The following is a 15,167-nucleotide window of genomic DNA, read 5'->3' on the forward strand; positions in this document are numbered from 1 at the left end:
TACAGACTAGCTGTGCCTGTTCCTGATCCTATGGGAGCATCTACCAAAGGATGGCTCTTCTCCCTCACAACTAGCCAAGGAAGCTCAGGAAATGTGAGGGGAGGGGAGAGGAGGGGGAGAAAAGTTGAAAGCAACCACCAGTTACATCTCTGGCTTCAGTAATGGTGCAGACTGAAGCAGTCTGGGGACTGCTCCAACTTTTGCCAACCTGCTGTGGTTCTCAAGGGATGAGCTGCCAGCTAAAATAGTTGGAGTCTTAATGTTCCAGCCACTTTCCCACCCCTCAAACCAGGTGGTTAGTTACAGAACATTGAGATGTAGGATCCATCTGTGCCATATGCCCCCGGGGGACAACCCCCACAGTGGGGGAATTCCCAGGAGTTGGACTTATGGATGGCTTCCACTACCTTTGTACCACCAGAACAGTGCAAAGAGCAGAAATGTGGTAGAAAATTGATTGTAGTCCCAAGACCTTACTGAAATAGTATTTTTGATTCTTAAGTCCCAAAAGTTGGACAGCACTGATCTATGGCAGCAAAGTGAAGGGTTAAATGTTGATAGCAAAACATCTAAATTTGAACTAACTAAACGAATTTTGGGTATGAAGGGGCAGCACCACTGGAAATAAAACGGTCATTAAGAGAAGTCTTTATGCTATCAGCAGATTCATGAACATCTTTCTTCCTGAGATTCTTACTGCACTGCCACATATAAAGCCAATGAGAAAGATTTAAATACCATTCCCCGAACACTTTGCAAATTGCATCAGAAACTGAGGCAGAACTACACATTTTAGTTTGAAAAACGTACATTAATCTCATTAACAATTGTCCAACTTCCTTTCCCTCGCATGTTATAAGTAGTTCTAATTATTTTTGTTCTCAATAATGGCAACTTAAACATCAGCATGTAGGTGCTGTATGATGATAATCAGAATTTGGTGTGGTTTATCAACGTATCAACAATCTAACATAATGAGGCACTTTTAAGTTAAAAAGTTTAAATGTGAAGGAGCAGGTGGGCAACCATAGCAAAAACATCTGAAATAAATATTCCGAGCCTCAAACTTTTCACCCATTTAAAAGATAAACAAGTTTTAAATACACAAATTTTAAAAAATACACAGCACATTTCTTTTCATATATATATATATATATATATATATATATATATCAATCACAAACCCTTAGGCCCAATCGTTCACCTGCATTTTGTGGTCTCAACTTTACAGCATGGAAGCCGCATATTAAAAATGACAGTATCACCTGTCACCAACCCCCTATTTTTCCCCAATACCATTTTTTAAAAATTGTTAAATATATCTTTTCCATTATTAGTTCTTTCAGGTTATGTATTTTCAATAGTGGTAGCACTGTACATTTTAAAGGATGTACTAATTCAAGTTATTAATGTAATAATCATTTATTACTTTTGATGTTTGTAAAGTCATCATTCACCACTATTTTTATAATGTACAGTAATAGTTGCAAGTCTGTTACTGTTGTATGAAATTTCATACAACATTAAGAGGGGTTTAAATCAGCTGTTCTTGAATGCACTTATATTGTAAGGCCCAGGTAGTAGCACATTGCAGCACCCATAATAATACTCCACATACTGCTATTAACCTGTTGCCAGGTATTTAACTTTTTTTTAAACTCTTGCTATATGTAGTAAAATACCAGTAAAGACAAAATTTTGCCCCTATAATGAGGCACATTTTGGCATCTGTGCTAAATGCTGCTGCATGGGCAGGCAAGTGCAAGTCAAAATATGAAAAGGAGAGTCATGATTTGATATTAATAACTTTTTCATAGAAAAATATAAATATATTCCCTGAAATGTAGGACAAAGAAGGAGCCAGCATTCATCATGAATCCTAGCACTATTACCATAAAAAAAGCAGACTAGCTTTTCCACTTAAGGTTATGTTCCACAATCTGTGTAATCTAGACCTCTATCATCATCATCACCACCATCATCATATCTCACAGTCCTTCTACCCCCATTTCTAGTTCTTATTTTAGAACGTCGATTTGCTCTTTTATATTTGGTATAGTCCACATCGTCAGAGTCATTTTCTTGATTAAGTTTAGGGCGTTTTGTTCGCTGGGGCCTTCTGGATGGCTTAGATACATTTGAATTTGAAATTTTACCTTTTCTAATTACTTTAGTTTTTCTTTTTCTTTTCCTCTTTTTTGTTTTTGTGGTATTCCTATAGCTACTGTTACTAGAATCAGTTTCAGATTCTAAATTGGAAGAGCAATTTATACTGGCACCAGATCCAGATTTTCCAATCTTTGCAGTCTCAGAAGGAGCAGTCCGCTGACACAAAGAACTTCTTCCATCTTCCTGCTCTCCTGTTTCAGACTCTGTGTCCTTTACGGCATTCAAGAATTTTGCTTTTCTGAAAGACGTCCCAGCCTTTTGACTGGTCACCTTGGTTTTTTTACCTTTGCACTTGCCTGATTCAGAACCTGCCTCACCCTCAGAGTTGCTCACTGCATGATGTTTGTGTACAAAAGCTGACTGGTCAGAAGCTCTCTTACTGCTCCCATCCCCTGACTTACGGCTTTTGGAGTCCTCCTCTGAAAATTCTACTGTGGAATTTTTCATTTTAAGAGATGCAGCACGGACAGTTCTGTGTGGCTGCTTGTGGTCATTAATATGCATGTTCTTTTGTGTCATCTTTGTCTCTTTCTCAGATTCAGATTTTCCCCTTTCAGACTCTCTAATATATTTTCTTCTAGCAGCAGCTGAATTAGGCTGAGTGTGTGTTTTCCTGTTAGTATGTTGCTCTTTTACTTTTTCACTTTCAGACTTGAAAGTGGCATCTACCTTAGAGCTGTCCCTTAGCCTTTTCTTGGATGCAGCAGACACCGTCCGGTGAGGCAGTTTTCTATTCTTTTTTTCAGTGCACACACTTTCTGAGCTGGAGAGCTCTTCCTTTACATCACTCATCATCTTAATTTTATTAGCAGCCAAAGTAGCACTTCTGCATGGAGGTTTTTTTCCAGTAACAGTTTTGGCATTTAATGTCTCACTAGAAAACGTTGTATATTTTTTGTAGTCATTCATATATGTCCTGCTCCTGAGCACTTTTGTATTTTGTCCAATCTCCTCAGAGGTTGATTCTACAAAATAAAGATTTAAAAGTTCCTTTAAATAACTTACATTTCTATTAAAATCATATAGTTTACTCGGCACAAGCTTTACTACTAATGCTGAAATACATAGAAATCAAAGTACAGGTTATGCACTTCTCAGCTATGTGCAGTTTACTTTGGGTAATTATTTAAAATAATATCAACTATGGACATTCTTTTAACTTTCAACATTGTGCTTTTGTTTTGAGATAAAAGAGGACAGGAAGCGACATTCTTTGCTCACAATGACAGTCAATCATAAAATCACTACTTACCTTCAAGAAGGGGAATGATTTCCAGATTCTAAATATCTATGGATAGTGTTAAAACTATCATTCTAGTGCAAAGAAGTCTCTAAAAGAAATTACACACATTTATGAACCTGTAATAAATTTTGTTCTGCTAATGCAGAGGCAGCCATTCAGAAAGCAAAGAAAGTACAAATTAAATTCTATTACCAGAAGAATTTTGATAGTTTATGCAGTTGATAAATGATCAGGGAAGTAAAAGAATTTCTTCAAACCAGACCCGAACTGTGGAACTCACTCCCACAAAAGAAATGATCACAGGCCTTAACATTTTCAGAACTGAACGCATAACTCATTTCTTCAGAATAACTCTCCCTTAAATTCTTCACACTCAGTCAAATACACACACACACACACACACACACACACACACACACGGTCTTATAAACGCATAATTCGGGCCTTACCAAATTCACACCCATGAAAAACACATTATGGACCATTAAATCTGGTCTTGTGTGCTTTTACCTATACAATACAGATTTCACAGGGGAGACCAGCATTTCTCAAATTGGGAGTCCTGACCGAAAAGGGAGTTGCCAGGTTATTTTAGGGAGGATCATGGTATTGCCACCCTTACTTCTGTGCTGCCTTCAGAGTTGGGTGTCCGGAGAGTGGCAGCTGTCGGCCGGGCACCCAGCTCTGAAGGCAGTGCCCCCGCAGTGGCAGCACAGAAGGAAGGGTGGCACTACTGTACCAGGCCATCCTTACTTTTGCACTGCTGCCTGCAGAGCTGGGTTGCTGGAGCGTGGCAGCTGCTGGCTGAGGGCCCAGCTCTGCAGACAGCAGTGTAGAAGTAAGGGTGGCAATACTATACCATGCCATCCTTACTTCTGTGCTGCTGCTGATGGCGGCTCTCTCCAGCTGCCCAGCTCTGAAGGCAGGGCTACTGCCAGCAACAGCACAGAATTAAGCGTAGCAGTACCGCAACCTCCCCTACAATAACCTTGCTATACCCCCTACACAACTCCTTTTTGGGTCAGGACCCCTACAATGACAATACTGTGAAATTTCAGATATTTAAATAGCTGAAATCATGAAATTTACAATTTTTAAAATTTTGAAATTGACCAAAATGGACCATGAATTTGGTAGGGCCCTACTCATAATGCTATTTATTCTACAGGCTCTGAAGCAAGACAGACAAAATATTTCTCTATTTTCATACATGGCAGGTGCTCAGATACTACAGTGAAAGGGAATAGAAAGAACAAAAACCAAAAAATCTTCCTTTTGACACATAAAACAACAGGCAGGGATGGGGTGGAATGTGAAAGAACTGACAACAGAAAGTACAAAACTAGTAAAGAAATGTTAAGTTTCCAAAAAGATACCAACTTAATTATGTTTAAAGTACTTGATAGTATCTAATGTTCTCTGACATGTCATGATGCGTCTGGCTTTAAAACCTAGTTTGTTTAATATCTTTAGATATTAAAATAATATATCCAGGAAATAGAAGGGGACTGTGCTGCACTGATGGATTCCATGGTAGGATGGAATCAGTTTATATTCGTTTGGTTTAATGAAATTCCATAAAAATTGTATTAAGACTGTATATTTTATTACTGTAATTACAATACCACCTACAATCCAGAGATTAAAAACAGAAAAACTTTTGGAAAAAAACTTTTTAGGTTATCTATACATCACAAAGCAGCAAATAAGGACAAACCCCTTTTTACCCTTCTCAGATTGTCAGAAATGTGTCATTAATGCATTTGATGCTCTGTGGATGAATCTTTTAAAAAAAAAAAAATTCTAATTTAGCCTTTGACCAGAAAGCATGTTATTACTAGAACCTGCAAATCCACGGATATCTGCTTTGTATCTGTGGAGATCCATATCCGCAGGCCATTTTTGCGGATCGTGGATCAGATGCAGATACAACTTTTGTATCTAGAGCTCTGCACATCTGCGGATATCCACTTTATATTCGCGGACCATTTTTGTAGATCGGATGTGGATACAAATTTTGTATCCATGCAGGGCTCTAGTTATTAAGTGCTTCATAGTCTGGTGAACATACATTCTCAGTAAGTGTTGTGTGTTCAAAACAACTTTATAAAAAAATTGTGGTGAAAATTTTATACAGTTGCCAGGTTGACACTATAAATTTTGGTTTAATGTTTTTTCAAAATAATGTATTGGCAAATTTTCAATGTTCTGAAAAAATGAAATTTGAAAAACACAAATGCATGGAAAGCACGACAGAAGTGCTAGGTGGTGATATTTTATTAATCTTAATCCACTTAATCAGAACATCTGCTGGACGACCTGTTGTCTCCATTAAGAACTCTTGAGTAACAGCATACACTATTTTTTTTTATTAGTAAAGCCGCTGCTGTCAGAGGAACTGAAGAATCTGATGTCTCTGGACAAGCCCATTTAGGAGTTGAATGGGAGACATTGTCTACAATGAGACCGGGACTATGCCTGCTGCCTGCCTAGTGCCAGGAGCTGCACTGGTGCCAATATGTAGTGGCATGGAAAGAGCCAATATCACATCAGAACAGAAACCACTGAAGTTTTCACACACTGCATGTATCACAGCCATAACAAGACTGAAAGCTTTTTCAAAAGACACCTAAAAATTGTATTTGGCAGAATTATCCTTATTAAATATTATTTAGTATTACTAAGCTTAATTAGTTCCCTGGGAGCTGTCCCAATTAAATGTAAATGCCTCAAAAAAATGTCTCCCTTCACACAAGCCAATCAAAGGAGTAGATACAGTAAATCTCCTAGTGCAGTTGCTAGAATTACCCTAAATAATAGTGCAGCCAAAACAAACAGAAATGCTTGATATTGGAAGTATTGACCCAGAAGTGCAAAGTGCAGTAATCATTTGTGATGCCATGATTTTGTTTGTGCAGACAGGTACCCTGAAGATCCAGAGAACACAGTTTGCCTGAATCACCAATTTCATCCTGATGCTTGATGATCCAAAGAAAGAGTTCACCCTCTTCCAGTCTAGAGCAGGACAAGTAGGGACTATAAAAATGTTGACACCTCCCCTCCACCCCATCACTGATCTGTGCACTCTAACAGTGGTAAACTTGAGAACATCCTTAATTCTTTCGTTTTGGAAAATTTGGAGCAAAGTGACTGAACAAAATAGCTGCAGCGCTTTGAAATGAATCATCATATAACCTCATTCCACAGTGTCCAGTTAGAGCTGGGTGAAATTTTTTTGGTAAATTGTAAATTCAATGAAAAATGTTTTTTCAGGGCACCTAAACTAGGTGAATTTGGGTCAAATTAGGCTAAGTTTCAGCGGAAAACAATGTAGCTTGTTCAGAGTGGAGCTGCATACTAATTTAAACTATCACATTTATATTATAACAGCCTTACATTTGTCATATTGGCTGCCTGTTTAGGAGCAGAATAGTTTAAAGCGAACACTCATCAACTTAAAATAATTATATTACTGTCTGAGTAATACCCCAAATTATTATAAATGAAAAATTTGAGAAAATAAAATTTCCCATTTTTAGTTTTACTTTGTGTATTTACCCTAAAATATTGTCAACGTTTAGTTTCACTTTTTCCTCTGCATAAAAGAATAGTATCTCCTGTATGTGTAGGATTTTCTACACAGCAATAGAGGAGATAAAAACATTTTAAAGACAGGAAAATTATAAAAGCACAGAAATGGCAGTTGTTTTCATGGGCAGATGTGGTGCCTATGGATATCTGCAACTTACATTTGAAATTTACTAGTCAGTGTCTCTTTAAATCCGCTCTACTGGTTTTTGAAGGCCTTAAGGATGCTGGCTCTGAATACATTTTGATCCCATATCTTGAACTTTGTACTATGAGGCAGAGTGCTTTTATATACTAGTCACAACACAGATCTTATCACATCCAAGATCAGCAGTTGATTATGCTTCAGATGTGGTCAGCCCCCTCCATGCAGCATAGAACTCTTTCCATTCCTTCTCATTTTATTAAGAACAACTTTGCTTTCTAGTTTCAGATCATTCATGTTGCCCAACACATACTATCTTGTCTTTCAGTCTTTCCTTTAAAATTAGATGCCCTCACTTCATTGCTTCTATTTTAAGAGGGCAGTATTTTATTGCTTAAAGAGACACTAACTTAAAAACAACAACAACAACAAAATCCCATAACACTGTCAGCAATTTTACTGCAATTCAACGCTTTGGCTGCTGTATCTGGGGAGGGAGGAGTGATGAGTACTATATAAAATATAATGATTCCATAACAAGTATGGCCACCTTCAAGAAAAAGCTAGACATCAAGAAGCTCTATGGATAAACTCTCTCTCAGATTAAAATCCTTCATAATTTAATATACTAATTAGATGCATCCCTCAGGCCTGGCAATTAACAAATGTGACTCACTGCTGGAAAGGTTTTGCACCATTGATCCATTATTAGAAAAACTGTATTTATCGTAGCCAGTTTGATCTAGCTGTTAAAAACTGATTATTGCATTGTAAAGAAAAAATATTAAAAATAAATCGACGCATTTTAACTCAGGAAGTGTATAATTTTTTTTGAAGGATTAGCACTCTTTCATTAAGAGAGGAGACAAAATAATTCATATTTGAATTTTTGCTCTATTTAAGATATCAGAAACTGGAAGACAAATTAACATTTTGAATCCAAGAACATAAAAGTACAATACATTGAGAGCTACAATTTAACCAGAGAGTGATGGAAAAAAAGGGATATAAACCAGATATTCTTCAAGCTGCAGATGACGACAGATAGGTTAAAACATCCACCTTCCATACTAATGGCAAAACAATTCCCCCTCCCACCCCAGAAAAAAAAAAAAAATCAAAGATCAATGCTGGCCGATCTATTTTGGCACTTTTCACATTTGTCATGGTTAACAACTTTCCCACAGAAGTTTAAGAAAAAAATCTTTAACTGATCACCTTTAAACAGATAGCATTTTGCAGCTGTTTTTTGTTTTTAAAAGGAAATACATAAAGTCCTAAGTCAGGAAAATTTTACTTGGTGTTTATATCACTTCTTTCCTTACTACAACAAAATATATACATTCAAATTGGATGTAATATTTTATATAAAAATTAGAGATTTCCCTTTTACAATATTAAAAAAATGTCTTCAAAGACTTTGAAAAATAATTTTTCATGTCTCCAAAAATAGTAAGTTATATGCTGGATTCAAATATTTTCTACTTACAAAACAAGTTTCAGATAAGAGCCATTTTATACCAAAAAATTACCGAAGGGTGCTGAAAAAAAGCTAATACTTTAAAGAGTATTAACTGAATGGAAATAAGTATCTATGGCAATGCAGCTACATATAAAGTTTAATGGGCAATCAAGGGCTCAGTGACTGTCTTGTTGCTGATCATCTACTGTACCCGGCATTCTTATACATTTCATTGATGTTAGAAATCACTTTGTGTATTTGGCAGCAATTAATAAATGTTTAGATCTTAGTAGGTCAAAAAATTATTTCTTGTGGGAAATTGCCAAGATAGCAGAATTAATCACAAAACACCTTAAATGACTTTCTTCCTGAGATTCTCATCCCATGTAAACATAGCCCCATATGTCACAAAAATATATCAAAACTATCTGCCTAAGGCGGCATGCAATACACATGTTAAAGTGCGATAGAATCAGTTATGTGGCAACCGAGAAAAATGTATGTCAGTTTGCAAGAACAAAATGGCAACATTTTGACAATTTTGTGTTAGAAACAGAATGATGACCCAACTCCATATCCCCTCCTCATATATTTGGTAGTTCGAAGAAATTATTTTGGTTGAAATTAATAACTGGAAAAGGGTAACTTTAACATGAAGATTTTAACTTATTATAATGCAGTTGTTAAGGGAGGTCATCTTTCCTCAGCTGTCAAATTAGAGGTGGGAAATAATCTGGGGCCTGATTTTTAACAGTGGTGTATACAGATAGTAACCCTCTCTTCAAGACCAATCCCAGGCAAGATGGGCAGAGTAGTTTAATGTATCTTTTGCGCTTTCATTCTTAATCATGTTTGGTGTCAAGCAAACAAAAAAAATAGTTTTTAGAAGTTGAGTAAAGCAGTACATGGCATGTTACTTTAAATTCAATAACAATTTTGAGACTAGAAAAAGGGGGAAGAGAACTGCAGGAATAAGACAACAGATATAATTTATGCAAAGGTACAATATAGTCTAACAAAATATGAATATAAAATATTAAATTCTTACTTGTCCTTTATTCAGTTTAATATCTGGTGAATTATTGACCATTGCTAGCTACAGTATTATTTCATCCAGGATCTTACAGTTACAGTAAAGACATGCCTCAATTCCCCCTCTTTCCCCCCTCCCCCCCATTCAACCTACTGATTGCTACATGAAGTTGAAAATATATGTAGCGTGCTAACCATGAGTAAAGCTACATATGTTCTGACTTCACAAAGGGCAGACCTCTCCAGGAAAAAGACTGGTCCTTCTGCAGTAATAGTTAAAAAAAGCAGTCTGCAAAAAGGAGATGAAAGAGAGGGATGATATATACATATTTTTCTAAAAAATATAATAAGTTCCATGCACTACAACTCCATATGCTAGATTCAATCCCCTTTACTGGGGATTACAAGTCATGAGAATTCTCAAAGGCCTAGAACTAGTTGTAGTCCCTATGAGGATGGTATAGATGCCTCCCACTTACAATAAGTAAAAACCTACTCGCCCAATTGCTTCTGTTGCAATATTTATGGGAATTCTCTAAAATAAGGTCTGCATGGGATGTTCTTTCTGATAGTTACTTTTTGCAATCTTTTTTTGGGAGGTTGCGGGGGGGGGGGGGGGGGGGAGAGAGATATAAAGTAGTTAGACACACTAGTCCCCAAAACTGTTCTATCTCCCTGACATCTTTGGAATACAGTAGTCACGAAAAGAGAATATGCAGACTGTAAAGAGTCTTTAAAGTTGGCTAAACTATGAAAGAAGAACCAATCTCCTAAAAGAGGAAGTTGTAGTGATACACTAGTTACGGTCCAGTGAATCCCAAAGTCATTCCGATGAGCCGAGTTGTCAAAGAAAATTCCCAAACTGGAATTACATCTCAATTAGCACATGGAAGTGCATATGAAAGAATGAGAAATGGAGAAGAATAAACACTTCAGAATAGGTTGAAACTGCAGAAGCAAAATTAGGCTAATGAACATTTCTCTGAGACCATAACTTTGGGCTATTCATTATCAACTGTCTGCCAATGAGATGCTGCATATAAGAAAATCTCTGTGAAGAACCATAAGCGTGACTTAACACTTTGGTTAAAAACATGAAAAACCAGAATATCCCATGAAATTTGGAGAAACAGAGATATAGGGGACATCACTATAACTGTTGGACAAAAAGCTTTATCATCTTAAAAAATTAAACCAGTAGTAAGAAAAAGGAGTGCATGCAGACACCAAATAAATACCAGAATATCGCTATCCTGGACACACAATGTTTTCACCTTTAAAAAAAGGTAGCAAAACATTGCCATCAAAACAAAAATTAAAATAAATAATTTTGCAGATTCCAATTTACCTGATGGAAGCAACACTATTAAAAAAATAACACCTTTCAGTCAAATAATAAAAATTATTTAAATTTAAATTAATGGCTCTTCTGTATTCAACTGCATTAATAAAGCAAATAATAATTTGGAAAAATAAAAATAGTTATCTACTTTGTAAAGGAACTGTTACTTTACTCATGATGTCAAGATCAACAGGACTAATTATAATACTGATCATGTAACAGTAACCTAGTTTTATAAAGTCTCTAGAACAAGGAACCAGTGCTAGAACAGTCCACTTCGAGATTTTGAAATCTCTAAAACTGTACGTCATAGGCAATTTTCTCACACAGCACCGATTAAAGTAATGGTCAGTATTGTGCTAGCAACATATAGGCCAGTGTTCAACTGGTTTTGAAAACTGTTACTCCGAGCAGTAACATTCCAGTCCAGACTGAAATACTGCCCCAAAATAAAACATTTTGTTATCAGTTGCTACATATTGCTACATGGACCAGCAAATGCAATCTGAAATATGACGAGGACAGTCACAGGATTATGTTTTTCACAGAAAAATATAAATGTTTTCCCTGAATCTCATGACAAAGAACAGCATCATTCATCATGAATTCTAATGATATTACCACAAAAGTGGAATAGATTTCCCTCCATTATGTTCTGTAATCTCTCAGTTCGAGCACACTGTCTAGACCTCTATCATCATACATTACAGTCTTTCTACCCTGATTTCTAGTTCTGATTTTAGAGCGTTGAGGAGCTCTTTTATATTTTGTATAGTCCAAATCCTCCCAGTCATCATCATCCATATTAATCCTACGTTGTTTCCTCTGTCTAGACAATATCATAGATTTAGATGCATTAGCTTTAAAATTACCTTTTCTAATGACTTTTGTTTTTCCTTTCCTTTTCCTTTTTTTTGTGTTTGTGGCATTGCTATAGTTACTGCTATTGGAATCAGTATCAAATTCTAAATTAGAAGAGCAATTGAAACTGGCATCAGGTCCCGATTTTGAGCTCCCTGCAGTTCCAGAAGGTCCCATTCTCTCTGACGCAGACCGTCTTCCATTCTCCCTCACTTCGGTTTCAGACTCTGCTCTGTTCTTCAAATCACTCAAGGCTTTTGATTTCTTGAAAAGAGTTGCAGACTTTTGACTGGTCATCTTCTTAATTCTTCTACCATTCCACCTGCCTGACAAAGAATCTGCCTCATCCTCAGAGTTGCTCACGGCATGCTGTGTGTGTGCAGAAGTTGACTGGTCGGACACCTTTTGACTGCTCCCATCCCCTGACTTATGGCTTTTGGAGTTCTCCTCTGAGAATTCTACTGTGGAATTTTTAATTTTAGGAGATGCAGCACGGACCGTCCTGTGTGGTTGTTTATGGCCATTGCTTTGCCTATTTTTTGGTGCCATTTTTGCACATATTTCAGAATCTGAACTTTTATCTTCAGATTCACTAATATATTTTCTTCTAGCATATGAACCAGCCTGCGAAAGCATTTTCCGCTTAATATACTGTTCTTTTAGTTCTTTTTCACTTTCAGACTTTAAACCTGTGTCATCTTCAAAGCCATCCAATAACAATTTCCTGGCTGCAGCAGAGGCACTGCGGTGGGGCAGTTTTCTGTTCTTGCTTCCAATGCCAATACTTTCTGAGCTAGAGATCTCTTCCTCCACATCACTCATTAGTCTTAATTTACTGGCAGCCACAGTAGCACTTCTGCGTGGAATTCTTCTGCGACCATCATCTTTGTCATTCACTATTTTGTAAACCCCCTTTGAATATTCTGAGTCACTCCCATATAACCTTTTCCTGGTAGCTCTTCTGCTGTGTCCATTCTCTTGCGAGAAAGACCCTATAATATAAAAAATAAAAATGATTTAAATATTGGTTAAATTAAAACAATTAAATTACAAATTTATGACAAATATTTTAAAGCAGAACAAGAGCCATTTATATTATAGTACTAACAATGTACAAACCCAAATAGTACTGGAGAACAGCTCACATTGTGTGTTTAAAAAAGGTGATTAAAACATCTGTATTTTTATTTTATAATAGCAAGGGCAATTCAAACATATTACATGTTATATTCAGTAGAGTGCAATTAGCGTTTTGGCCAACTATATTATCATTCCACCTATGATTTTTATGATCTCTGAATTACATGCCCTGAGAAGTCCATCTCCCCATCCCCATTTTAAGAATGCACCTGCAAGAAAAAATATTGTTTGTTTATTTGTTTTGTTGATCTGTTCTTGGCACAAGACCAGATATGGGACAAGGGCCATTCATAGATGGCTTTCAAACACCTTTGCATTCCCCTAATCCTTGGGCCATCAGTCCCCAGTGCATGAGCACAACTCCAGGCTGCTCTTCTTATTCCTGGCTCTCCATGGCTCCAAATGCTTGTCCAATAGCCAGGAATCGCTGGAGAATATCCTGGATATGCACCTTTCCCTCTGACATGTTCTGTGCTGTGGCTGCGTAGGTGGTGCTACAACAGTTTTAGGTCACCTGGATATGTGCTGAGATAAGGGTAGTCCTTTTACCAACTTTGGTAAGCTGGTTTTATACTTGCTTTGACCCAGAGTGATGAAAACCATCAGAATGGATCAGAGCCCTAAAAAATTACCATGATATCTGTGGCAACAGAAAGCTGTGGGTGACCACTGTATTAAGTCTGTTAAATAAAAGCCCCAAAATTAAAACAAAGGAATTAAGAAATGAATCTAAAAAGTAGAAAAAATTCTATACTACTAGTATTCTAGAACGCCAAAAACTTGTTTTATTTAATCCAAAAAATTCACAAAATGCCTAATTCAGATTTGGCGAGGAAGATGTAATGATAAAGGGACACTATATCTGGTCAACTTCAGCCCAAACTTTGTTTTGCAAATATATGCTTTTACCAAACTTATAAGCAAAGGAAATATTTCAGTGTTTTAAAAAACCCCAGATGATTAAGTCATTTTTGTAGCAATAATTATTTTACATTTACGAAAGATACTGTATGATTAGTTAGGAAATGCTAGCTGACATCAGGGTCTGACTAAATTTTATAGAAAATTTAAGTTAAAGCAACATTAAGGCTGCCTATGAAGCACTCAGTCAGGACACGCCAAAATAAAGGTTACCTTTTTTCACAGGGCCCCCATCTTCATTTAGTGAGCAGGTAGGGATTCAACATTTATTTATAAACTTACTTGTTAGAAGCAAAAAGTAATAGTGTACACAATATAAAATGCTGGCTGTCAACAAAAAAGATTTTCTCTATGCAAATACATTTAATTTAAAAATACAAATATTTAATGAGTTTTGCTCAGTCAAATGAGTACACATCTCTGCCTCACTTGCTGTTGTACACAAATCCAACCTGCATATTGAGGGCCAAATATTATTTTATTCAAATTCATTTATACATATATTAAGGTAAATTCAGAGTAGAGTTAATTGATTTCAGCTGATTTACTCCTAATTTACACCACTGTAACTGCAAACACAATTTGAACTAGAATACAGGAACCTGAAGGAAATCTATGGACATAATAGTAAGTGATCATCAGGGATCCTAGTTTTCCGTGATAAAAAAACCCAAAAATCTGTGGTTTTCAATTAGTAAAATGAAACACTGAACTTTTCACCTAGCCACAATATACAGTGGAATCCCATTTATCCGATCTAACTGGGGCCAGATCAGATAATCTAAAATTTGGATAACCCAGAGACTGGGCAAAAAGCTTCAGCTGCAAGCCCCACTGCCTGGTGCTGACAACCAACAGCACCAGTTCAGTTAATATGGAGAGCCAGACAATGGAGGCTCACATAAATGGGGTTCTACTGTACATATATTTTTATTTTTTCACAAAATGTAAAAACTAAAGATTCTCTGTAAAAACACAAATTTCATGGTTTTCCTGTGGCAAAAGGATTTCTAAAATCCCTGGTGATCATAAAGTTTAAATTATTTTTCTGAGGCAAATATAAAAACATGACATTTCTTGACTTGAGCACTTCACTTTGCAATCTCTGAATTCTCTTATCTTATGTTTTCTTTAGGAAATATGCTAGAAAAAGGAAATAATTCAAATATTACTTTCATTATATGCCTAGATACACAACTTGGCCAGACTGCGCAAAAATGCCTAACATGAGAGCTGGTCTACAGAGTTTGTGCGCCAATTTACA

The 15,167-nt window shown here is 36.4% G+C and overlaps 1 protein-coding gene across 2 annotated transcripts in view; it reads right to left on the reverse strand.

Annotated features, from left to right (window-relative positions):
- Positions 1-1,064: 1,064 nt before the first annotated feature.
- BRWD1 (bromodomain and WD repeat domain containing 1) overlaps positions 1,065-15,167 on the reverse strand; it is a 111,146-nt gene continuing 97,043 nt past the window's right edge. The window contains exons 41-42 of one of the 2 annotated variants that reach the window (XM_034752922.1): positions 11,854-12,000; positions 1,065-3,134 (exon numbers count right to left, since the gene is read on the reverse strand). In XM_034752922.1, the coding sequence (XP_034608813.1) occupies positions 1,927-3,134; positions 11,854-12,000 (1,355 nt within the window). In that variant the 3' untranslated portion in view covers positions 1,065-1,926. Of the gene's footprint in view, positions 3,135-11,853; positions 12,835-15,167 lie in introns of both variants that reach the window. The other variant, XM_034752914.1, reaches the window with a different exon arrangement.

This window comes from Trachemys scripta, chromosome 1 (assembly GCF_013100865.1).
Source record: "Trachemys scripta elegans isolate TJP31775 chromosome 1, CAS_Tse_1.0, whole genome shotgun sequence".
Taxonomy (NCBI): domain Eukaryota; kingdom Metazoa; phylum Chordata; order Testudines; family Emydidae; genus Trachemys; species Trachemys scripta.